Below are 27,962 nucleotides of genomic sequence, written 5' to 3'. Positions count from 1 at the left end.
AGATAGTTGCAATGGGTTCCCAGTTGGCTAGGATCTGGTGGCGCAGAGGTCCTCTGTGCGCACAGAGGTACACTTTTAGTAGTGCCGATGCGCGTTTCGCTAGGGGCTTTTTCACAGGAAGATAGATAATATACATTGCTACATTAGAGACCATAACACCCAAATAAGCAACAGAGCATAAGCAACCAAGTGTTAGTTGCCCTAGTTGGGAGTAAGAAGTAGATGAAAGTAAACTAAGGAGAAGTACAAGAGGGTAGAGGGTAGAGGGCCCTGCTCGTTACATTCTATGCGAAGCAATACAACTAGAACACCTTAAATAAGACAGGAAAATGTTGGCAGAAGCGATTTCATTGTGAGCGAAGTTGCGGACAACAGCTTTTATAATAATATATGACATATTATGTTACATCAGTGAAAAACTGCAGATGATCGTTTGGGGAACAGAAAGCTCATACTGTGATTACATCAGTGATTCATATAAACTATTTGCATATACATAGAACAAACATATTCCTCTAATTGACCTATCATGAGCAATTGCAAAGGTCACATCAATTACATATAGCTGCGTGCAGTAGAAATGCAAATGAAACCAGGAGAATTTGCATTGTAAATGTTCTTAATGTGCACATACATTAATGCTGGAAATAAACCACACAGCTATGTTTTTGGGCAGATACATGTGCATGTCAGATATGGGAAAGGAACCTGTTCATAGCACAGTTTTATAAAGCTCATTTGCAAATTGTTAGGATGTACAGAAATAATATTTATAGGCTTGACATGTACAATTGTTTAAAAACCCTGATAAATACCAGGAGAGTCATTCACTTGAAATGGTTGGGTTTGTTCTTAAAATAAGAAGAGTGAATTATTCTTCATATTCTCAAATGGGAGGTCCAACCGGGACCCTAACCCAGATGGGAAGACCCTGACTTGGTTGGCCAGCTGAACAAATATTTTGGAACTAACATTCCATTACAGTTTGAAAAGGAAGGGAGTGCCGAGTTTGTATGGTTTTATTATGTAAATGGTGTAGTCACATACCAAGAGCACCCCTGATGGTTCAGTGCCGTGGATTAAGCCTGATATATATATATATATATATATATATATATATATATTAGGGATGTGCGCTGGAACATTTTTGCCAGATTTGGATTTGGATTTGGTTCTAATTTGTCGTCCGGCTTTGGATTTGGATTTTTTTACAAAATTTGACAAAAAAAGCTAAAATCACATAAATTGGTCTTTTTTTTCTTCCTAGAGTATTATTAACCTCAATAACATTAATTTACAGTCAATTTAGAACACCTCACACTTTATAATATTGTTTTCAACATTATTGGCCAAAGGTTGCAGTGAGCTGACAGGTTACCAAGCGACAGAGCAGCGGCGCAGTGGCACAGACACCACAATTGAAAGCACATCTACTGTATGACACATTGCCACACAGCAGTGGCAGAAATGAAAAGTAGTGCACCCACCCAGTGGGGTACGGCCAGCAGAATCACAGTACTTGTTTACAAAGTGAGCTACGGCCCTAGGAGTCAAAGTGCACAATCTTATTCACATTACACCGCACATAGGGCCTGATTCACATTACACCATAAAGTAGTGTCTCTTATTCATGTTACGACACACACTAGTGCCCCTTTTACACAATGCCCAAAGTAGTGACCATTTTACACAATAGCCACAGTAGTGCCCCTTTTACACAATGCCCACAGTAGTGACCCTTTTACACAATGCCCACAGTAGTGACCCTTATACACAATGCCCCCAGTAGTGGTGCCCCCTATGCAGTCCCCTTAGTAGGGCCCCCTATGCAGTGCCCCCAGTAGTAGTATGCCCCCCAGTAGTATGCCCCCATTAGCAGGCCCCCAGTAGTATTCCCCCCATTAGCAGGCCCCCAGTAGTATGCCCCCATAAGCAGGCCCCCAGTAGTATGCCCCCCCAGTAGTATGCCCCCCATTAGCAGGCCCCCAGTAGTATGCCCCCCAGTAGTATGCCCCCCATTAGCAGGCCCCCAGTAGTATGCCCCCATAATCAGGCCCCCAGCAGTATCCCCCCAGTAGTATGCCCCCCATTAGCTGGCCCCTAGTAGTAGGCCCCCCCAGTAGCATGCCCCCATAAGAAGGCCCCCAGTAGTATGCCCCCCTGTAGTATGCCCCCCCAGTAATAGGCCCCTCCATTTGCAGGCCCCCATACACACATAAAAAAAAAACTTACCTGTATCCCCGCTCCAGCCGCCGTCCGCTCTGCTGCCACGCGAAGAGGAGGGAGCCGAAAGACGGAGCTCATGAGTGAGCTCCAGCCGGCTCCCTCCGTGCAGCAGCCAATTAGAGTCTGTGTGACTCTCATTGGCTGCTGTAACAAACACATAGCTGCCGGCGGCGGCTGTGTGTTTGTTCTGTGTAGGGCAGACCGCTATCACAGCGGTCTGCCCTACACCCGAGGAGCCCTGATGTCGGATTCTCTAGCGAGAATCCGACATCAGGCGGCCGCCGTTCGGCCCCGAACGGGGATCCGAGTCAGGCGGGGAACACCCGAACAGGGTTCGGGTGGACTCGGATCCCCTATGTTCGGAGCAGTTCGGATTCCACAGAATCCGAACCGCTCATCTCTAATATATATATATATATATATATAAAATTATATATATATATTAGTTACATCAGTTATAGCACAGTACTGTACACAATTTCTTAGATGAGAAAGCAGAGTACTATAAACTCACATAATGTAAAGATAAATGAGCAAGCAGTAAAAAAACGCAAAAATATAGTAAACATTTAAATAAGTAGAGGTACATTTTCACAGTTTTTTAAAAACTGTTTTTAATGTAAATCAAGTGCATATGTACAATGGAAAACTTTGGGCCTGATTCAGACCCACTCGCGAGCGGCTGTCCGCTCGCAAGTGGGTCGATGTTATGCACTGAGCATGCGCACGATGGAGGGAGCTCCGTCGTGCGCATGCGCCAGACGCGACGAGCGAAGGAAAGTCCTTCGCTCGTTGTGTCCGATCAAAGGGGGCGTGCTGTCAATGTTGATTGACAGCACGCCCCCTTTGGTGGGCGTGCCGGGGGCGTGCCTCCCTGACGGGGGCGTTCCCACGGGAACGCCTCCCGTCAGAAGCCGGCCCACTGACATCACTAGTGATGTCAGTGGGAGTGATTTTGGCTCTGATAGAGCCAAAATCACTCCGGAGCTTGCGGTTGAAAACCTCAACCGCAGGCTCCGGCTCGCAATTTCGATGGTCGCGATGGTCTCGACCATCGCGGCCATCAAAAAGCACGCTCGTATAGCCTGTGGGTGGTGACCCACAGCTATACGAGCGTCCAGGAGGACGCTCCATGAAAATGGAGCCCGGCCCTCATTCAGAGCGTGCGCTCTGCTCAGAGCGTACGGCTCTGAATGAGGGCCTTTGTGCTGGAAGTTTGGATTTATGAACAGCTTTATGTTTTCAAACTGCATTTTTAAAGGCAAAATTTGTTTGTTTTGTATATTTTTTATATTATCATTCACAATGGGGTGTACTTAAAATTGGATGTGTACTGTATATAGAACATACTACCAAAATGTCCAAGTTGTGCAAAGAAAGCCCCAGCACTAGGGGACTGTTCTTCTGTCTCGAAAGCCAGAACTTTTGTTCCAACTGCTGGGACTCTTGGGATGCATGTCCCACCCACCGTATTGAGTGAGTGTAGCGGAGGAGTGTTTAGTAGATGGGAGGGGAGAGGGTTTGGGAGTGGACTGGTGCTTTGGAAGTGCTAGGCATGACTATGGGGAAACCCTCCAATCTGATGCAGTGACACCCCAGAGTAGTTATCAGGGGTGTACCTATAATGGGTGCAGTGCACATGGGCCCCCACGTCCAGGGGGGCCAACACCGCACACCATGCACTCATATTATTTAAAACTTACCTCTCCGATGTCCTGCGCCAGGTATCAGCGCTGTACACAAAGCGTGGCCATTGTTCCGGTGTTTTGCGCATGCGCAGTAGATTCCGGGCACATTCTAGTACCCAGAGTCTACTAATGCTTTGGTGGCCAGCCGCCGTGAAAAGAGGAGGGCACCCCAGATGGGGAATGCACACAGGCCCCCTCCTCTCTAAAGATGCTCCTGATTAGAGTAGCACTGTAAAAAAATTACAATATGTAGGCCATGCCAGTTGGTAGTGCATGCTTGTACTGGTATAATGTAACATTGCTTGCACACACGTGGATCTCACATGCATGCATCAGCCCTGTCACTGATAGTCTCATGAATATTGGTTCTTCCCTCAAAATGGCTGCCTCAGATTAGTGTCTCAGTGATGTCACTGCATACTAGTCATTTGTCAGAATGTGTTTTGATACCGGTCAGCCCACCAAAATGGCTGCCCGGTCAGCCCACCAAAATGGCTGCCTTTCCTGTGTATCGGCAATGAGTGCACTTAGAGAAAACTATGCTATGTGCTACAAGGCTCTTGGCTTGGTGTCAAGAGAGATCATATTTATCTAAATATATTTAGGAAACACTTGTATATAATATAAAAATGCCCATTTTCCATTGATCTGAAGTTAGACAATATAACTGTATAACTGATATATCTTCTTTTACCTGTTCCCAAGCAAATATGTGTTGATTGAAGTAGAATTGTATTTGTTCATTTGCAATGTTAATGCAGAGTTGCTCAAAAGAATTCTTCTTAAAATTCTCAAAACCAAAGATATCCAGAATCCCAATATTGTACCCTGCTTCGTCCTCGCTGAAAAGATCAAACAGCAAATTTAATTGTGTTCTATTTATAGCCTGTCATTTGCAGTATTAATCTTCTTTCCAAATCACATTTATTTCATGTATTGTGTTTACATCAATCCCAAAATGATCTCACACTGGGCTACAAATTGCACAGGAGGTTTCAAACGAAGCACAGAGAAGAAATAAAAGAATGAGCACTCAGGGGCCAAAGAACATTTAGTAGCTGGGTCCTTAACTCTATGGTGATCTTAATCCTGTCTTCAGAATTAAGATGAAATCAGTCTCAAGGCACCAGTCCCCTGCACAATGGAGTCAACCACTGTGTGTACTAAACCAATGTTCACATGACTGCAGTTCACTAGGAACCAGTGCCTCAAGAACATGTCATACGGAAAAGCCTCTGAATCCTACTGAAGAGGCTGCGTTCTTGGTTCACTCAACAAACTGTGTACAGGTCGCAGGTGCACTTTAAGTGCATGCTGCCGCAATATGCAGCATCAGGCACCCAACTGTCAGTTACAAGGTCCATCAACAGCTGTCACCTGGTTTCTCTCTGTTTCCACCTCATCCTCCACTATGATGGTAGTTGTCTATGCTGTTCTTCTATAGGGATTGGCATGCTGATTTGCGCAGATGGGCAGATTTGTATTTGCAGTCATGGTGGTGGCATTTTAAAATTAAGCTCTCCTATTTAAATTTCACTCAGGCAAGCTGCAAGGATTAATCTCCCTATGCAGCTTCAGCACCTTGTTCTATAACATTTTTTTAGCTATCCAGTGTATGGCACGGCTTGATTTCTGACTTCTCTTTATTTGCTCCCAAAACCTTTTTGCGTAAGTAGCTAGGTAGCAGCATATCTGTGCAGGGGCGTATCTATAATGGGTGCAGGGTGTGCGGGGAACATGGGCCCCTGGTCCAGGGGGTCCCCGCACCGCATACCCTGCACCCATAATATTACTTACCTCACATCGGTGCGGGGGTCTGGCGCTGTAAAACGACTGGAAAATGGCCGTGGTACAGGGAAAATGGCCGCCACGGCCATTTTCCAGGTGACCTGTGCATTCATTATAGACTCTGGGCCCAGAATCTATAACTCCGGCGCTGGGCGCGCACAGCTTAGTGCGCTCCCGGCCGCCGGGCGGAGAGGAGGGGGCCCATGTTTGAAACTGCACACGGGCCCCCTCCTCTCTAGAAATGCACCTGTATCTGTGATAGGGGACTGCCCTGCCCCCACGACTATATGTGTTTTTGACTCTTTTTCTTTGCTATAAATGACACAGTAGTGGTGAGACTGAATTATTTTAATATAGTTTGTTTTATTACTTTATTTGTTTGTACATTTTCTATCTTACACCAAATTTATTTATGTATTTATTACCAGTTATTTATTTAGCGCACACATATTCCGCAGCGCTTTCCAGAGAATATTTGTCCGTTCACATCAGTCCCTGCCCCAGTGGAGCTTACACAGGGCCGGATTAACAATGGGGTGGGTGGAGCTACAGCTCCAGGCCTCCCATTGAAAATAGGCCCACAGCATACACAGGCTGCAGTGCAGACACATTCGAAGCTCCGCCCCGACCATCCTGCTGTGCTCTAAAGACGTGACCAGTGTTCACCATCCTGTCGCTTTGCTCAGGAATCAGGAGGGAAGACAGCCCAGCAGGTCCAGATAAACTTCCCAGAGGTCGGTGTGGCCCCTGAGTATTTATGTATGTATATATGTGTATATATACATATGTGTGTACTGTGTATATATATATATATATATATATATATGCAGCACTGTCTTGGCACTCTTCCACTTTCCTGTTATGATGGGTGCCCTCCACTAATGACAGGTACAAAGCAATAGCGGTGGCAGCAGCACTCCCCCAATAAAAGATACTACAATCAGGTTACAAAGAGCCTTTTATGTTTACTTCAAAAGTAAACATAAAAGGCTCTTTGTAACCCGATTGTAGTATCTTTTATTGGGGGAGTGCTGCTGCCACCGCTATTGCTTTGTGTGTGTGTGTGTGTATATGTGTGTATATATGTATAATTAATATATATATATATATATATATATATATATATATTACATATATCACAGCACTCCGCTGCTGAACTGCAAATCTTGCATCCGGTGCCCTCCTATTTACCACCCCAAGCAATTGTGATAAAATCAATATAACTGTGGCAGGCAGCACTCAGGACGCCTAGTAATAATGACGCAAACGCCGCAATGACTAGAAATCGATGTTTCAATGCTCACAGCATTTTCTTCAGGATAATGTCGATTTCTAGCCATTGCGGCGTTTGCGTCATTATTGCCAGGCGTCCTGAGTGCCACCTGCCACAGTTATAAATACAGAGAATGTCCGGCACTCAAAAAATGAAAAATAGACAGCCTGCTCCGGTGACTTTCCCATGGATAGATATATGAGAGTGAAAATATGGATGGCACTCGGAGTCTCCACAGCAGAAATAATGCACCAACGCAGTCTAATATAAAGACAACGTTTCAGGGGAATTAGCCCTTTTATCAAGACATAACAACATGTAGAATACAAACAACAGATATATATATATACCTGAGTGATACACCCGACATGCACAAAATGATCCACGCTGTCCCGGCTGAGACCCGATGACGTCATTGGCGTGCAACGCGCCGGCGGTCGGGATCTCTCTGGGGGCGTGGTCTAGTGACATGAGCATAACCATGGTGATGAGGACGTTGGCTGACAATGTGAGCCTGTAACATAACAAATGTCAGCGAGATAATGTATAAGGAGCTGCCCCCAGCGAGATCCCGAAACCGCCGACGTGTCGCACGCCAATGACGTCATCGGGTCTCAGCCGGGACTGCGGCTGAGGGTGGTGTTTAAAGGGAAGGACAGAGACTGGCGGATTTCCAGGTTGAAGGTAGCAACACCTTCCATGGTACTAAACATACCCACAGCACAGGGCACACCCCTATGTAAACATCACCTACACAACACTGGTCACGACCCTACATCACCAGTCACACTGCTACTGCACTTGTCACACCCCCAACAGCGACACACAATAGGCCCTTCATGAATTACAGTTCCAGGCCCATGTGGACATTAATCTGGTACTGAGCTTACACACTATGGACCTCATTCAGAGGCAGTTGCTCGGGGGGGATCGGTAGCACCCAAAGTGATCGAGAGTATGCAAAAAGAGTGCTCAGTCGCAACGCACATCGTAAGCACGGAAACACCCACAACAATGAAAGCACACCTCCTATCTCTACGGCCTAATTCAGAGTCGGTCGCAGGCGTCAACCTACGTCAGCACAATTAACTACAGTGTTCATTGCCTACAAACATTGGTTGAGGCAGAAACCATCGCCTGCACTCGCAATGCTAAAGGTACACCCTGGGCTACCTTTAGCACTACGAGCAGTAGCATCGTTATTGCAACGAGATGACGTGAGTGATGACTCGCTCAGCAATATATGCACGCCCTTAAAACACCCTTTTTAAGGTCAACCACGCCTGCGTCCGCACCACCACACCCCCGTTCACAAGCACCTTCCCCTGTAACCACCCACAAACGGCACGAAACGGCAATCTCAGCTACGAACTCGTAGTGACTAACGAGCAAGAGGATTGCGGTCGGAAAGACAGGCTCGCGTACTGCCATGTACACGCATGCGCAGTTGAAAAAACATTGCTCGCTACGACCAATCGCTCCGTGCAACTGCCTCTGAATGAGGTCCTATATTCCCTACCACATGCTCACACACATGCACACTAGGGGTTAATTTTTGTTGGGAGCCAAATAACCTACCAGTATATTTTTGGAGTGTGGGAGGAAACCGGAGCACCCGGAGGAAACCCACGCAAGCACAGGGAGAATATACAAACTCCACATAGTTAGGGCCGTAGTGGGAATTGAACCTACGACCTCAGCGCTGTGAGGCAGTAATGCTAACCAATACACCGTCTGTGCTGAACAAATGATCCTAACCCAATATATCTTGGCCCTAAGTTGCATGCAAGTCCGAATTCTGGTCGCTTTGCATACAGAATGCTAATACGGCTATATGTACATTGCTCTGCCCCACGTTTTCCAGCTGTCATCACTAGTAATAGCACATCCCCCCACCCCCAATGATGGGTGCAAGAGATATGACTGAAATACTGTAGGCGTACTCCTGGCATATGTATGACTCAGAATATGGCGTTGCTCTGGCTACACACACCGAATGACACTTCCACAATTCTCCCATGAGATTGTGCCCTTTGGCACATACCACCTGTTGACACCCAGAAGCAACAATTTCACAAATGGAGACTAAACATCTAAGATCTGTCCGGTGAACCTGCGTGCAACACAGAATGCCTTATAATGGTCCGCCTTCTAATTCTTTTTTTCATATAATTAAGTATCTTGGTATAAAATTATTTGTAATATTTTATTATAAATCAATATTTTGCCTAATTTTTCATTTGCATCTCCATCTATTGTGGGTGGAGAAAAGTGATTATATGGACCATTAGTCCTATTGGCCAGCACAGTCACATCATTTAGGGGGTGTGCACATCACAAGATTTTGATGAAGCTAATCCTAATTTTTGCCCATCCCTAATCTGTGCTACCCCCTCTTCCGCCAGTAATAGAGCTGTGTCCACAACATGCAGTATAAGGAACAGAACTGCTGTGCTTGCCCAATGGCAGCAGCTTCTCCTACCAAGTCTGCTGTATGTGTGTGGACCTGAACACTCAATTAGTGCACCAGACCAGAGAGCAGCTGCCAGCAAGAAGATACAAGTGTTTTAACATGAGGTGGGAAAATGTGTGCTTAGAAAGCTCCATTCTCTTTCCTACAGCACTGCTTTTTTATTCATGTATATTTATTATGGAATGCAATAGCTTTTCCTGACCATTTATGTGATTTATATGAGATAAATGTTTCATACAGAGTTTATTTTAAGACTCCCTCCTACAGCCTACACTCAGGGGCGTATCTATAATGGGTGCAGGGTGTGCGGGGAACACGGGCCCCTGGGTCCAGGAGGGCCCCGCACCGCACACCCTGCACCCATAATATTACTTACCTCTCCGGAGTCCCACATCGGCACGGGCGTCCGGTTCTGTAAAACGACTGGAAAATGGCGGCGGCAGACATTTTCCCATCGCTTGCGCATGTGCAGTACAGGGAAAATGGCTGCCACGGCGATTTTCCCGGTGACCTGTGCAGACACTATAGACTCTGGGCACACTCTAGTGCCCAGAGTCTATAACTTTGGCGCTGGCCGCACACAGCTCAGTGCGCTGCTGGCCGCTGGGCGGAAAGGAGGGGGCCCGTGTCGGAGACTGCACACAGGCCCCTTCCTCTCTAGAAACGCCCCTGCTTACACTATAGACCATCTATCATTTTAATGACAGTATTAATACTGTATTACATACAGCATCTATTATATAATGAGATCAATGTGCACACATATGTACTGGGTCAGTGTTAGGTTCTTCTGTTGCTTCCCCAGACTCCAAAACTTACTCCTACTGCCAAATCTAATGGATTATTGTGATTGCTGGCCTAGTATACACTGCAGTTTGTATGAGGCAGACTCTAGCTTGCTACATTCTAATTATGCTCTCTTCATGGACTGGTCACCCTCACTCTATAATCAAGCATTTGAATGACACCATCCTGCAATGTATTGGATGGAGGTATTGTCTGTGTTTGTTTCTCTGTTTTCCTCCTCCTTCATCACTGATAAAACATGGTACATCTCCTACACACATCACACTTTTACCTCTTCCTATAGCTTTAATGACCATCTGTTTGTGACAGTGGCTGCACATTAAAAATATTAATAGATAACTATTATTTTACCTTAATTCTTCACTTGGTTTTAGTAAAGCATTAATTCGGTTCACAATCCAACTAAAGAGCCGTCCGTACAGAGCTTTGGACATCGCATCCCTGACATCAGCTGCTTTCTCCACAGTGTTCTGACGAATGATAGTTTCCCCGCGAGTCACCACACAATGGGATGTGAGAGCGTCTTGTAGTTCATCGGATTGTATGCAAAGCAATAAGGCAGCTAAAGAGTGAACAAAGACAATGGGTCTCTCTTTGTCATTCAACCATGTTCTATTTACCAGGTATCCCCGTATAGATTTTATAGATGATATTTTTTAACTGGAGTGAAGAGTTTCTACCTACTGATATTCATACATCTTTGAACATTAATGGTTTTACCATTAAATAATCAGAAATAGTCTTTTCCATTCCATTATTTATATACAGGGAATCCATTTAGGCCAGTTGGAAAGGCTGACAAGAAATGGTTCAAAACCAAAAAATTTTAAGCAACAAATAGATGGCATGGGTACAGGTTTTTAGATAAAGAAACTTATTGAGAATGCTAAAGATAAGGTGTATGGGGTAGATAAATTGGAACTCTTGAAGCCAAACAAACCCACCCATGAGACAAAAAACCCTATGAGTCATATCATCAAAAAAAGAGAAGGTCGTAACATGATAAAAAAATTGGAGAATCGTTGAAAGATAAACTAGTTAGGATTTCCTTTTTGATAAAAAAGAGAAGACAACAATACAAAGGGCTTCTACAGGTGTCAAACATTTAAAAATTCAGAGAAGGAATTCACAGACTTTATATTAAATAATACAAATATTATATATAATAATAATAATAATAATAATAATAATAATATACTATTCCATTAATTTCATTACCTATAACTCCAAACATATTATTTATTTGTTTTAATGTTACTACTGACTGCAATATTTGTAAGACATCAATAATATCCAAAAAGGTATAGACACACATTTATATTATGGATATTGTTGAATGTTTTTTGTATGTTTTCTTAGGATGTTTTAGTAAGTATATTTTTTTATAAAAGATTTGGTTCAAGTTGTCATTCCTTCACCTTCTACATACAGATGTGTCCTCATACGCATCTCTTTCTTGGTTCTCTTCCTACCTATCTGATCGCTCTTTTTCTGTTCATTTTTCGGATTCTACCTCCTCTTCGCTACCTTTATCAGTTGGAGTACCACAAGGCTCTGTCTTTTGCTATTCTCAATCTATACCAACTCTCTTGGCAAACTAATCCGCTCTTTTGGATTTCAGTACCATCTGTATGCGGATGATACTCAAACCTACCTATCCTCTCCAGATTTATTGGTCCGTGTCACTGAATGTATTTCTGCCATTTCATCTAGGATGCCGTCTTGCCACCTGAAACTTAATATTTCTAAAACAGAATGAATTATATTTCCACCGGCCAATAACAGTTACCAACTTGATCTCTTTATCACTGTTGATAACTCAACAATCCACCCTGCCCCAAGGGCTCGCTGCCTTGGTGTTATCCTTGACTCTGAACTGTCCTTTGTTCCCCACATTCAATCTGTCTCAAAATCATGTTACATACATCTAAAAAACATATCCAAAATTCGACCATATCTCACACAAGACACTGCAAAACTCTAATCCATGCACTTATTATTTCCCACATTGACTATTGCAATAGTTTCCTTACTGGTCTTCCCAAAAACAGGCTATCGCCATTTACAATCCATTATGAATGCAGCGGCGAGGCTTATCTTCTTTGCCAAATGTTCATCGTCTGCTGCACCGCTCTGTCAGTCCCTCCATTGGTTGCTGGTTTTCTACCATATTCACTACAAAATAGAGGGCCTGATTCAGAGGCGCTCGCAAGCGGCCGCTCGTTCGCTCCGAGCGATGTTCGCACATCTGCTTTTTTGCAGATGCATACTGGTTTTAGTATGCATGCGCGAACCAGTCAGTGCAGTCGAAAATCGTGTGCTCGCAAAAAGAGCGAATGCCTACTAGTTTGAGTGACAGAATGAGGCGTTTGTGGGTGGTAACAGGGGAAGGTGCTTGAAAACGGAGAGTGGAGATCCGAACGCAGGCGTGCCAAACGGTCAAAACGGGCGTTTTAAGGGTGTGCATAATTAACAAAGCAGCGTCATTGACCACGTCACTTGGTTGTCTTTTAGCCTGAACTGCTCGCATGATTGCGGTAGGAAAATGCTACCACAAGAATAGCGAGCAGTTCATACGCCTTTCGATGTACTCGATTAATCAAATAAATAGCGGAGATGACGTAGGATGCGAGCGGCCAGGGGGCGTTTTTTCCTAAATAGTGAGCGCATGTTTTGTTCGCTCGTTCAGACATAGAGGCATCAACAGACCGCAAAGAGCGAGCGCTTAATTTAAATAGCCAGCCCCTTTTTATGAACGAGCGTCCGCAAATAGCGTCCGGCTCTGAATCAGGCCCACTGTTACTTACACATAAGGCCATTAACCAAACCACACCAACATACATCTCTCCACTCATCTCAAAATATTTCCCAACCCGACCTCTCCGCTCAGCACAAGATCTGCGTCTCTCATCCCCACGCATTACTTACTCCCATTCACGGTTACAGGACTTTCTTCGGGCTGCACCCACTCTATGGAATGCCTTACCACGCACAATAAGACTTACCTCTGGTCTTCAATCCCTCAAGCATTCCCTGTAAACTCACCTCTTCAGACAAGCTTATCAGATTCGAAAACCGACCACAAAAACTTCAAAGCTTCCATGTCTTATTACATCCCCTCTCACAGTCCACACATAACCTCACACATTGTCTTTCTGTCACATACTCCTGACATTTGGCCGACATTCCTGTGTGACTGGATCATGCAGCCAACTAAGAAACTCTGCATTCTGGCTGGACCAAATTGCAATGTATAGCACCTATTCTTGTGTATCAATACCTATTTCCCTATAGATTGTAAGCTTGCAAGCAGGGCCCTCTGACCTCTATGTCTGTCTGTTGTTATCCTGTTTTGTTCTATAAATGTTTCCAATTGTAAAGTGCAACGGAATGTGCTGCGCTATATAAGAAACTGTTAATAAATAAATAAATACACTTTGTCTCAGTACACCACAAAGTGCAAAACACTGAGCTGCTCTGAGAGGTGTAGCGTACTGAATTTTTCTTTAAATGTTGCTTCTTATTAGCATCGTAGATGCAGCAAAACACCACTCACAGTGTACTACAGTCACTGGGCTGCGACATTAACTGCACAGGAATCAGTTATGAATGCGTACAAAGGTGCAGAACGGAACTTGGTATGAGGAAAAGCCGCCGTCACTGCATCGTAGCACTTCGTATTCAGGTTTAGACTCAGTCGCACACAGATTTACAAAGGTCAAATTGATCAGCGCAATCTAGCAGAGTCGTTTTGTTGGTTCCAGTTGTATTATTTTTGCGGATATGACACACATTTTGAGTGCACCGAGAGAGCCTGTTTTTGGTGCGACTGAAGTCACAGTGTATGAGGACACAGCTGTATAGTGAAATACTAGTACCTCACACTGTTTGGGTACTTTTTTATTTCTTCAAATAAACTAGTCATTTCTCAAGCTGGGTGTGCTGTATTTGCTAGACACATGATTGTAAGCACCAAATAACTTATTAGGGTTACCACGCGTCCGGGATTCCTCCGTACATTCCAGAAATCAAAAGATTTATCTGGAGTCCAGAGGTATGGCAATCCGGGATGAGCAGTGTCTGCGAATTGCAGCCTGCTAACCCCTCCCTTGTGCTTTGCCTCCACTGCTCTGACTTTTAGTGATAACTTAGCAGTGTAGTCATAGTCAGGCAGAAACCAAGTGTCTTTCCTAACATAACAGTTCAGGAAGATAGTGGAGCGGATGGTAAACACAGTGGCTGGGCACCATGCAGATGTGCTCCACTGCCCTCTGCCATTCTGCTTGGCTCACCACCTGCCCTGCAGTCTTGAATTGAGGTAGAGTTGTGGAGTACCCTGCCCCTGTGAACTGGACTGGAGCAGAGATTGCCCCACACCCTGAGTCACTCATCACTGCCTGCCATCTCTGAGTCCAGCTTACACTGCTCTGCTCCTCCCTGAGTCACTCATCACTGCCTGTCATCTCTGAGTCCAGCTTACACTGCTCTGCTCCTCCCTGAGTCACTCATCACTGCCTGCCATCTCTGAGTCCAGCTTACACTGCTCTGCTCCTCCCTGAGTCACTCATCACTGCCTGCCATCTCTGAGTCCAGCTTACACTGCTCTGCTCCTCCCTGAGTCACTCATCACTGCCTGCCATCTCTGAGTCCAGCTTACACTGCTCTGCTCCTCCCTGAGTCACTCATCACTGCCTGCCATCTCTGAGTCCAGCTTACACTGCTCTGCTCCTCCCTGAGTCACTCATCACTGCCTGCCATCTCTGAGTCCAGCTTACACTGCTCTGCTCCTCCCTGAGTCACTCATCACTGCCTGCCATCTCTGAGTCCAGCTTACACTGCTCTGCTCCTCCCTGAGTCACTCATCACTGCCTGCCATCTCTGAGTCCAGCTTACACTGCTCTGCTCCTCCCTGAGTCACTCATCACTGCCTGCCATCTCTGAGTCCAGCTTACACTGCTCTGCTCCTCCCTGAGACACTCATCACTGCCTGCCATCTCGGAGTCCAGCTTACACTGCTCTGCTCCTCCCTGAGTAACTCATCACTGCCTGCCATTTCTGAGTCCAGCTTACACTGATCTGATCCTACCAAGGGAAGGAAAGAGAAAATATTAATCCTTTTGCAGGCACTCCTGACTCCTGGATAACATTTTGAGGGAATTTACTGACAGTTGGAAAACAGTCACTGTTTATAGAAGTTTTCATGCCTCATTGTGTGGGGAACTCACTCTTGTATATAAGTCCTTCACATGCTGTTTCTAGGAAATGAATTGAGTTTAATACCAGATTATCTGTTTGCTCTTGAAAATATTTTTGATACATTTTATTTTCTCCTGTTTCAACATTATGTTGGTTAAAGATTTACATGGCAGAAGCATGCTCTTTGTATGAATGTCCCTGCATTTCGTGATAACCACAGCACATAGCGTGCATGATAGGCAGATGCCACATCATTACCATTCAGAGCACAAGTTACAGTCAGCAAAGGTACAGAAAGATTTGGTAAACTGACGACATTCTAATTCTAGCCACCCCTTTATCTCTCCCAGAAATATGCTTTATGCCTTCCTACCTCCCACCACTTAATACATCCACAGTCATGAAATGAGAACCACACTGAACACACAGCGGCCCAGAACACAGACACTCTCTAATGATCCTTCAGAGGTTTTTTTTATGCATAACAAATTTAATTCCAATCTAAAGCTGGGCATCCACTATACAATTATCTGTCAGATATCTGTCCAATCTGGCCGGTTGGAATGAAAACCTGGTAATGTATGGGAGCAAATGACAGTGGATCATACGGTTTTAAACACTGAAAAAAGGACAAAAAAATGTTCAAATTCGTTAAATTTGTGTGTTTTAACCAATTTGTCTGAACAACCATTATTGGCTATTTTCCAGTGTTTGTGAGCAAATTGAAGATTGTGATTTGCTCCATTACATTACCAGGTTTTCATTCCAATCAGCCAGATTGGACAGATATCTGACAGAGAATTGTATAGTGGATACCCAGCTTAAAAGCATATTATATATTAGATACAATAGATTATTGCCTTTTTCAATTTTAATATTTACCCTCATAAATGCATGCACAAAGATTACGAGAAGCAAGGGATCCACTAAAGGATAAATTCCTTGTCTCATTCCTTGTCTCCAAATCTTAGATTGTTTACACTTACATAAGTAGACTCTTGCAGCAAGTATTTGCAACTAATGTCACTAAGATTGTGTGTTGTTGATTTTTAGAAAACAGGCACATGAAACAGCTAACACTAACAATCGGTTTGGTGCAATTTTTTGGTTTACATTTTTTCACTTTGTACATTTTACATGTTCCAATTTTGGGGGAAACCTGCTTAGACCGAGATTCCAAAGCATACTGATTCGACATAATACCTTTTGGTGTTGGTTTGGACCCAGAAAGCATAGTTACATTTTGTGCAAATTGCGACATTACAGGATTAACTCTTAAGCAAATTTAACGTGGGTGAACCTGGTTACACTTGCTTGTAATGTTCAAGAAAATTTGGGGAATTACAAATTCTAAAAATTTATTCACAACATAAAGTGTTGGCTCACAAACAATACACACAGTGATAACAAAATGTAAAAACCATCAAACACCATAAGAAAAAATTAAAGATAAATCAAGAACTGGTTGACGAATGAGCATGCCAACATGATTCCACAAATGTGGCGTTGCAATATTGGGTCCAGAATATGTATCCAATGTGTCCCCATGAAGGTTTGTTTTGGGTAGCAGGAAGTAGTCATCATTTCAGTCCAAAAGATTATGAAATCAAACAGAAGATGGGAAATAATAAACAAATTAATTAGATGGTCTCCAAAAATCCTTACCACATTGTGTCAAAGAACTTCTTTTGTGCCAATAATTACCTAAAATATCTGGCCACCACATCATCGCGTATGGCCCCCCCACATACTGACCTCCGACCAACCTCGGGGGGGCCATCCTCAGGCAAGGCATCCTCTGGCTGCATTGGGACACCACTCCTTATGGCGATGTTGTGAAATATCCCACACAGGACCACAATTTTCGAAACCATATCCGGCAAATACATGAGCTCGCCACCAGAGCGGTGTAGGCATCTGAATCGGCCTTTTAAAAGGCCGATACAGCGCTCCACCACTTGCCTGGTGGCTGTAAGTGCGGAATTAAAATCACTTTGTGGCCCTGGTGTGGGAGCCAAATAAGGAGTGAGCAGCTAGGGCGTGCAAGGGTAGCCACTGTCTCCTGTGAAAAAGACGTGACAACATCAGGATCACTGTGTATCAAGCTTAGCATTGGTATCTACTAAAGGTCTCCACTTACCCAGAAGCCAGGCATCACCAGCTTGTAGGTTGTTTAATTTCTGCCAAATCCCTGATTGCCAGATGACGAATGAGTCATGTGCACTCCCGGGTAATTTTGCATTCAGGGACAGGATCTGGAGGGAGGCATCACATACCTCCATTACATTCAGTGAGTGATAGTGTTTTCAGTTCCGAAAACTGGCCTCCAGCCGTGCTGGAGGCTGAAGTGGTATGTGAGTACCATCCACAACCCCTATGATGTGTGGGAAGCCAGCTATTTGGTAAAAATTGGCCTTCGCCACACTAAGGGAAGCCATATCCAAAGGCATTTTAATAAAATGATGGAGGTGTTTGAAAAGGGCCTCCATCACTGCCCTCAGGATCCTTGAAAAGGAGGATTGGGAGATTCCCGGAACTATTCCCACCGTGGTTTGAAAGGATCCTGAGGCACAGAAATGTAACACCGCCATTAATTGCATAAGTGGTGGTATTGCTGTTGGACTGTCAATATGCCGCTCAAGATCACTCTCTATTAAAGAGAGAGTGTCTATGATGATTTGGGGCGGAAGACAGTAGTGACTTAACACCTCATCATCGGGCATTCCAAAAAGGCTGACACGTGTTCTATATATCTGGGGCCTAGCACGCCTACGATGCCTACGCCTGGGACGAGATTGAGGTTGGTCGGCTTCCGGGAGCATGTCCACAATAAGACGACTAACATCAACCTGAAATGGTAAGAATTATAGTTACGGTATCTTGCCCCAAAATAATATAAAAAATACTTATCTTTACGTTAAAATCCAAAGATGCTTACATGCCGGGGTATTGTTATGATTTCCAAAACCTACATTTCCCAAAAAAACAAACAAACATAGAATTTTGGATGGCCTTTTTTTTTTAGGTTTATTTTTAAATTGTGTTCCAGAAAATGGGGGTGAGCACACATTTCAAACAATAGTAAACCTACATTGAGAGGACTTCCACAATTTGCCCCCATAATTTAATTTTTCAAAATTTTGAGAGCTAAATGGTTCGCATTTTTAACAGGGGAATACAGCCAATAAAAGTGCGCTAAATGGTTTGCATTTTTAACAGGGGAATACAGCCTATAAAAGTGCACTAAATGGTTCGCATTTTTAATGGGAATACAGCCAATAAAAGTGCGCTAAATGGTTCGCATTTTTAACAGGGGAATACAGCCAATAAAAGTGCGCTAAATGGTTCGCATTTTTAACAGGGGAATACAGCCAATAAAAGTGCGCTAAATGGTTCGCAGTTTTAACAGGGGAATACAGTCAATAAAAGTGCGCTAAATGGTTCGCATTTTTAACAGGGGAATACAGCCAATAAAAGTGCGCTAAATGGTTCGCATTTTTAACAGGGGAATACAGCCAATAAAAGTGCGCTAAATGGTTCGCATTTTTAACAGGGGAATACAGCCAATAAAAGTGCGCTAAATGGTTCGCATTTTTAACAGGGGAATACAGCCAATAATAGTGCGCTAAATGGTTCACATTTTTAACAGGGGAATACAGCCAATAAAAGTGCGCTAAATGGTTCGCATTTTGTACATCCCAAAAAAACAGAAAAAAAAACATTAATGAGTCCAAAATATGCGAAGAACAATACATGAATATTTTACAAAAAAGTTAAAATCAAAACTTACCAATACACGATAAATAAGTCACAGAACAAAAACGTCGTTGGGGCACAGCCAAAAAAAACCTACAAAAGAAAGATAACACATTTTAGACCCCTAATTAATAAATGGCAGAACAAAATTTTACACAAGGATGACGGGTAAAAACTTACACAAAAATACAACACAAATAAAATAACCAGAACAAAAAAAGCGAACGGAAAGTTGTTTTCCAAAAAACGCCTCGAACACACTCCAAAAAACCAACTCCAAACACTACTCCCTCCAACAATACACTCCGAACCACGCAACCTCCAACAAACAACACCCGCTACCTTGACTCGAGTCGCCAACAGCCAAAAATAGTGTTACGTTTCCGCTCAAATTAAGGACGGATCATAGGAAAGCACAATCAATGATGCGGTCGAAAAATAAGGACACATGTATAAATACGTCACGGAAAAACACAAACGGTCTGGTGTAGTTCAATTTTTCTTGTTAAAAATGGCTACAGACCAGCCCAATAATGGCCAAGAGGCGGCCGGTAAGTATTTCTATCATTTATCTTCAAGGATTATTTAGATTAAGAAAATATTGAAAGATTGACATCTCAAATTAAAATAATTTAATTTCAATAGGTGTTGAGGATGACATGGAAGAGGCTGCTGGGCCCAGTCTTCCTGGCCAAGCGCCCCCCAAAAAAAGACAGCCACAATTCACAAGAAAGGAGATGGAGGTTTTGGTACAGAAGTGTGTGGACATCCTGCCACAGGCAGACAGGAATATGGGTGCAAGCCAGAAGTGGAGAATGTGGGAGGAGATAGCCAGTGCTGTCAATAGGGTGGGTGATTATGTCCGTCTAGACCGGGATGTCAAACGGCAGTAAGTTAAAACCGAAATAAAAAAAAAGTATACAGGGCCAAATAATGCAGGAATAATGCCAAATTTTTCACCCACAGATGGCAAGACTTCAAATATCGCCTGAAGCAAAAACTGGCTGACAGGGCTAGGCACGCAAGGGGAACAGGTGGAGGTCCCACCCCTGTGTCATTGGAGCTGAATGATTTGGAAGAGCTGGCACAGGGGTGTGTGCAGGATGTGGAGGTGTTTGGCGTGTCCAACATGGATACGGACATGCCAGACTTTGCGGCTCCTCATGTTGTCCCAGGTAAATATTGTGATGTAACCAACTCTGAAATGTTATTGTGCCAATATGTAGATTCTAATGTGACTCTTTTCTCATTTTTCTCACAGAGACACAGGCGGATGAGTCTGCTCCAGAGGGGAGCCTTGGCCGCAGAATTTCTGCTGGCTGTGCAGGGGAGGAACCAGTACATCCGGCTGAGGACCCTGCAGAAGCCAGTCCAGGGCAATCCCCCTCGCAGGCAGTGGCACTCCTCACAGAACTCAATTTTAAATCGGATTTCCATACGGAGATTCTGCAGAGGATGGACACCAGTCTGCTACGGGTGGCTGAGGCCCTGGAGCAAAATGCTGCGGCCAACGTGACCATTGGTCAGGCCCTGGCGGAAAATACCAGGGCCAACATCCGCATCGCCAATGCCCTGGAGCATTTCGTTCGCCAGCACATGGTGGAGCCGACTGGAACATCAGGATCCTCCACCTCTGGCACAACATCAGCCAATCCTCCAAATGTGCCTAGCCCTGTGCCTAGTCCAGAGGCCACAACATCTGCCTCTGGACAGGCCAGCCAGATGACATCCCGGACCCGGTCTGGCGCCCACCCTCCCCCAGCCAAACAGGGAAAAAAACGTTGACAGCACTGGCTACTTTTCCCACACTCCTTCTGTGCTTGCCCCATATTCCTTTCTGGCCAAAACTTCCCTCTCCTTTCTTGTGAATTGTTTTTAATTTTTTTGTTTAAGTTGCCCATACCTTTTATGTTTGTCCCAATTATAATTTTTTTGGAATAACACTGGCCAAAAAGTGTTGGCAAAATATGGGCCTGAAAATGTGTTTATTTTAAAATAAATTTTTAAAAAATTATCTACATTGTATTGTGACATTATTTTATAAATGGTTTAGAGTTAATCCTGGCTCACAAGACAAAAACGACCTCCCAAAAAAAAAAAATGTTTTAAAAAAAAGGGCTCTTTAAGGAACACTTTAAAAATTACATAAGGATGCAAATTCTCCTGACCAAAGCAAAATGGTAAAATACACACAAACATGACTACATTATTGTTACAATAGCACAAAAACAAAAAACAAAAAAAAAAACATACCTACAAATGTACGCTAATTGATTGTGTAATCCGGAAATTAGCAGCTTTGATTTCCACCTGCGTACGGTTTTGTGCTAACCAAAAAAACTCTTTTCAAAACACATTACAAGCTGGTTTTCAATTCAAAATTGATTGTTTTTCTGACAAGCCGTGATTAATCGATGAAACATCGTGGAGGCCAGGGACGGAGGACAAGGCCATCGCCATTGTGGTCGAGTAATCCAGACCCCAAGCTGTGCGAGCAGTTTGAACGGAAAGAGGATCATCCAGTGACGTATGACATGGTACGAACACATTTGACGTTCGCATTAGAAAATTTATGTACGCCCCAAAAACGCCCCGCCACGCCTGCGTTTTCCCATCTCAACCCCCGTCAACGCCCAAAAACGGCCTGTTCTGTCAATCACATTTGACATGTCACTTCCTGTTCGCAATTTGACGAACGAGACAAAAAAAGCTCGCAATCTGCCGTACGCACATGCGCAGTGGAACACCGGCGCATGCGTGGTTTACAAACATCGGAACGCAACGAGCGTACTGATGCTAACGAACGACTCTGAATGAGGGCCAAGGTTTACTATTACAACAATTTGTAGATTTTTTACATTCCATCAGAGTACGTTATGTTAATATGCATCAAACCTCAGCCATTTTAACACAGCTGTTGTTTACAGGATCCACTTATTTTAGCTGGGCTTTCTTATGTTTGCATAACATACTGTTGTTTAAAAGGAAATAAATATTTTTACTTCCTCACATATTTTCCTTCAAAACTGTAGGTAATTGTAAGGTCACAGAGTAGTTGAAGAAAGTAAAACTATAAATATGCATGGAGAAAGTAGAGAAACTATTTATTTAAACCATTAAAACAATGAGTGTTTGTACAAAGCCCACAAAAGATATTGCCTAGGGTGACAGGTGTGCAGTGGGTGGCAATTGCTTGTACATTGGAATTTTTTCAATTATTTGCAATAAATTAATTTATTAAATTATTTACATGTTCTAGTAATTGAAGCATGGATAGGATTAATTGCATTACTTTATTCAGATGCAATGTGAGTACAGCAGGTGGGGGTTAGTGCTGTGGGAAGCTACAGTATGCAAAGAGGACGTGGGAAAGTGAATTGCAGGTCAGGCACAGAAAGATACCCCTGTTGGTATGAAGTAAATCCTCTGGGAGCAAGTTAACATTGTAACCAATGAGATGCTTGCTTTCATTATCTAATTTTCCCCAGATAAATACAATCTAATTGCTGATTGGATACTAGTGGTTACTAGGGGTGTGCCGGCCACTTTTCGTGTTTTGTGTTTTGGTTTTGGATCTGGATCTTTCTTCGTGTTTGAATCTGGATTGGTTTTGCCAAAACCACCCTTCCGTGTTTTGGGTTCTGGGTTTTGTGTTTTGGATATGTATTTTTTTGAAAAAAAGCATAAAAACAGCTAACATCACAGAATTTGTGGGTTTTTCTGCTCCTATGCTATTATTAACCTCAATAACCTTAATTTCCACTAATTTCCAGTCTATTCTGAACACCTCACACCTCACAATAGTGTTTTTATGTCCAAAAGGTTGCACCGAGGTAGCTGGATGACTATGCTAAGCGACACGAGTGGGAGGCACAAACACGTGGCCCATCTAGGAGTGACACTGCAGTGGCAGACAGGATGGCAGTTTGAAAAACTAGGCCCCAAACAGTACATAATGCAAAGAAAAAAAAGAGGTGCAAGATGGAATTGTCCTTGGGCCCTCCCACCCACCCTTATGTTGTATAAACAGGACATGTACACTTTAGCAAACCAATCATTTCAGCGCCAGGGTCTGCCACACGACTGTGGCTGAAATGATTGGTTCGTTTGGGCCCCCACAAAACAAGCTGGCAATTAATCTGTCCCTGCACAAACTGGCTCTACGGAGGCAAGATGTCGTCCTCATCCTCCTCATCCACCGATTCCTCACCCTCTTCAGTGTTGTGTACAACCTCATCCTCACAGAGTATTAATTCGTCCCCGCTAGAATCCACCACCACAGGTCCCTCTGTACGTTCTGGAGGCTGGTCTCACTGGAAGAGTTGATAATTCATTTTTATGAGCATCATCTTCTCCACATTTTGTGGAAGCAACCTCCTACGCCTTTCGCTGACATGGTTCCCGGCTGCACTAAACACTCTTTCGGAGTACACACTGGAGGGGGGGCAACTCAGGTAAAATAGAGCCAGTTTGTACAGGGGCCTCCAAATTGCCTCTTTTTCCTGCCAGTACAGGTACGGACTGTCTGACATGCCTACTTGGATGCTGTCACCGATGTACTCCTACACCATTCTGTCAATGGTGACAGTATCATATGCAGTGACAGTAGACATGTCAGAAATTGTTGCCAGGTCCTTCAGTCCGGACCAGATATCCAAACTTGGTCCTGCCTGCCCTGCATCACCGCCAGCAGGTTGCTTAGGATACCTAAGTTTTTTTCTGGCTGCCCCAGTTGCGGGAGAAAATGAAGAAGGAGCTGTTGACGTGTCACGTTCTGCTTCAGCTGACAGTGTTTTCACCAGCAGGTCTTTGCACCTCTGTAGGCTTGTGTCAGCCAGAAAGAGAGACACCGCATAGGCTTTAAACCTAGGATCGAGCACGGTGGCCAAAATGTAGTGGTCTGATTTCAACAGATTGACCACCCTGGAATCCTGGCAAAGCGAATGAAGGGCTTCATCAACAAGTCCCACATGCAGAGCGGAATCGCTCCATCTTAGCTCCTCCTTCACTTTCTCCAGCTGCTTCTGCAAAAGCTGATGAGGGGAATGACCTGACTCAAGCTGGCAGTGTCTGAACTGACTTCACGTGTGGCAAGTTCGAAGGGCTGGAGAACCTTGCACAACACGGAAATCATTCTCCACTGCGCTTGAGTCAGGTGCATACCCCCTCCTTTGCCTATGTCATAGGTGGATGTATAGGCTTGAATGGCCTTTTGCTGCTCCTCCATCCCCTGAAGCATATAGAGGGTTGAGTTCCACCGCGTCACAACCTCTTGCTTCAGGTGATGGCGGGGCAGGTTCAAGAGCGTTTGCTGGTGCTCCAGTCTTCGGCACGCAGTCGCTGAATGGCGAAAGTGGCAGGAAATTTTTCGGGCCACCCAAAGCGTCTCCTGCACGCCCCTGTTGCTTTTCAGAAAATTCTGCACCACCAAGTTTATTGTGTGAGCAAAACATGGGACGTGCTGGAATTTGCCCAGATGTAATGCCCGCACAATATTGGTGGCACTGTCAGATATCACAAATCTCCAGGACAGTCTAAGTGGGCTAAGCCACTGGGCAATGATTTCCCTCAGTTTCTCTAAGAGGTTGTCGGCAGTGTGCCTCTTAATGAAACCGGTGATACACAGCGTAGCCTGCCTTGGAACGAACTGGCGTTTCTGAGATGCTGCTACTGGTGACGCTGCTGTTGTTGCTGCGTAAGGTGATACATCTACCCAGTGGGCTGTCACAGTCACATAGTCCTTAGTTTTCCCTGTTCCACTTGTCCACATGTCCATGGTTAAGTGGACATTGGGTACAACTGCATTTTTCAGGACAGTGAGGACACTTTTTCTGACGTTTCTGTACAGTCTCGGTATCACCTGCCTAGTGAAGTGGAATCTAGATGGGATTTGGAACTGGGGACATACTATCTCCATCAATTGTCTAATTCCCACTGCACTAATGGCGGATACTGGACGCACGTCTAACACCAACATAGCAGTAAAGGTCTCAGTTATACGTTTTGCTTCAGGATGACTGCTGTCGTACTTCATCCTCCTCGCTAAGGACTGTTGGAGGGTCAATTGTTTAGTAAAAGTAGTGGTGTTCCTACTTCCTCTCTGGGATGATGAACGACTCCTAGCCGCAGCAACAGCAGCAGCGGCTTCAGTAGGCGTAGCAATGCAGGATCCTCCGGAGGAATACCGGATAGGAGAGTCAGTCATGCCAGTAACATGGCCTGCAGGACTACTTCCGATCCTGACTAAGGAGGAAATTGACGAGGAGGGAGTTGACGGTGTGGTTTGCAGGCGCTTGGATTCAACAGGACAACGGGATTTAGGTGTCCCTGGACTGCTTACGGTCTTAGCCAAAGTTTCTGAACTTGACAGTAACTTTTTATGAACGTGCTGCAGGTGCCGTATAAGGGAGGATGTTCCTAGGTGGTTAACGTCCCTACCCCTACTTATTTCACCTTTACATATGGTACATATGGCAAGACAGTTGTTGTCCGGATTTGGATAGAAATATTGCCAGACCAAAGAGGTGGAATGTTTGGTCTTCTGCCCAGGCATGACCGTGATGGGCTTTTTCATCCCACGGACAACTGTCTCCCCCGGAGCCTGATTTAAACAAACCACATCACTATCAGAATCCTCTTTGCCAACTTCCTCCTCAGCGCCAGCTACACCAGTATCCTCATCCTGTTGTACTTCAACAGTGACATCTTCAATTTGCATATCAGCAAGTGGAATGTGGGTGCTCCTTTCAGCACTTGCAGGGGGCGTGCAAATGGTGGAAACAGCCACCTCTTCCCGTCCAGTGCTGGGAAGGTCAGGCATTGCAACCGCCACCACACTTGGACTCTCCTTGGGGATTTGTGATATCTTCTTAGAACGCACAGTTCTTCGCTGTGCTTTTGCCAGCTTAACTTGTTTGATTTTTTTAGTGGGAGGAGGGCTTCCATCGTCATGTGAAGCTGAAGCACTAGTCATGAACATAGTGAAAGACCTTAGCCGTTCCTTGCCACTCCGTGTCGGAAATGGCATATTGGCAAGTTTACGTTTCTCCTCAGATGATTTAAATATTTTTTTTAAGGTCATTTTCCTGAACTTTGTCATTTGGGATTGTATGTGCCCTCTACTATGACATTGGGCATCGGCCTTGGCAGACGACGTTGATGGCATGTTATCGTCAATGTCATGACTAGTGTCAGCAGCTTCAGCACTAGGAGGAAATGGTTCTTGATTTTTCCATATTTTATTTTTATCGGAGAAAGTTTAGTCCTCCATTTATGTTATATTGATATATACGTGCGGCTAAGGCGCACACAAACACAGAAAATTATTTTTTATTTTTGTTGGAGACTAGTGCACTTTGTGGGTTACACCACCCTTTAAGAAATGAGCCAGCCAGCTCTTTACTTATGGGACACAGGGGCACGCTTGGCGCTGCTCCTTTGTTGATGCACGTGCAGCTACAGTGCACACAAGTCACAAAGACAGAAAAAAAAAGAATTTTTTATTCTTTGTGGAGCGCACTTTGGGGGTTACACCACCCTTTAACAGACAGACGCACGCTTGGTGCTGCTGCTTTGAGGATGCACGTACAGTGCACACAATTCACAAACACAGAAGAAAATGTTTTATTTTTGTTGGAGTGCACTTTGGGGGTTACACCACCCTTTAACAGACAGACGCACGCTTGGCGCTGCTGCTTTGAGGATGCACGTACAGTGCACACAATTCAGAAACACAGAAGAAAATATTTTATTTTTGTTGGAGTGCACTTTGGGGGTTACACCACCCTTTAACAGACAGACGCACGCTTGTCGCTGCTGCTTTGAGGATGCAGGTGCAACTGCAGCCCACACAATTCACAAAGACAGAAAAAGAGGAGAATTTTTTATTTTTTGTGGAGCACACTTGGAGGGTTACACCACCCTTTAACGGACAAGCCAGCCGGACTTTTACTTATGGGACACAGGCGCACGCTTGGTGCTGCTCCTTTGTTGATGCACGTGCAGCCACAGTGCACACAATTCACAAACACAGAAAATATGTTTTTATTTGGTTTGGAGTGCACTTTGGGGGTTACAGCACCCTTTAATGGTCAAGCCAGCCGGCCCTTTACCTTTGAAACAGGCGCACGATTGGCGCTACTTTGTTGATGCACGTGCGGATACTGCACACACAATTCACAAACACAAAAAAATATATATATTTTTTTTTTTGGAGTGCACTTTGGGGGTTACACCCTTTAACAGACAAGACAGCTGGCCCTTTACTTATGGGACACAGGCGCACGCTTGGTGCTGCTCCTTTGTTGATGCACATGCGGCTACTGCACACACAATTCACAAACACAGAAAAAATATATATTTTTTTGCACTTGGGGGGAGCACCCATGATGGACAGAGCAGCCCCTGGACAACACTACAGCACCCCTTTAGGACTGGGACACTGCACAGGACTTTGGAGTGGCCACAGCCCCTATGGACAACTGACTGCACAACACAGTACAGCCAGCCCCTATGGACTTTGGAGTGGACACAGCCCCTATGGACAACAGCAGCACAGCACAACACAGCCAGCCCCTATGGACTTTGGAGGAGTGGACACAGCCCCTATGGACAACAGCAGCACAGCACAACACAGCCAGCCCCTATGGACTTTTGAGGAGTGGACACAGCCCCTATGGACAACAGCAGCACAGCACAACACAGCCAGCCCCTATGGACTTTGGAGGAGTGGACACAGCCCCTATGGACAACAGCA

General features: G+C 44.5%; 1 protein-coding gene across 1 annotated transcript in view; it reads right to left on the bottom strand.

Moving 5' to 3' along the window:
* MYO3A (myosin IIIA) overlaps window positions 1-27,962 on the bottom strand; it is a 210,841-nt gene that overhangs the window by 103,995 nt on the left and 78,884 nt on the right. Inside the window, exons 17-18 of the mRNA XM_088457809.1 lie at window positions 10,607-10,817; window positions 4,609-4,756 (exon numbers count right to left, since the gene is read on the bottom strand). Coding sequence (XP_088313935.1) covers window positions 4,609-4,756; window positions 10,607-10,817 — 359 coding nt within the window. The remainder of the gene's footprint in view (window positions 1-4,608; window positions 4,757-10,606; window positions 10,818-27,962) is intronic.

The sequence above is a fragment of the Taudactylus pleione genome, unplaced genomic scaffold, assembly GCF_031769625.1.
Source record: "Taudactylus pleione unplaced genomic scaffold, aTauple2 ptg000788l, whole genome shotgun sequence".
NCBI lineage: Eukaryota > Metazoa > Chordata > Amphibia > Anura > Myobatrachidae > Taudactylus > Taudactylus pleione.
This window is presented reverse-complemented; position numbering and strand designations above follow the sequence as displayed.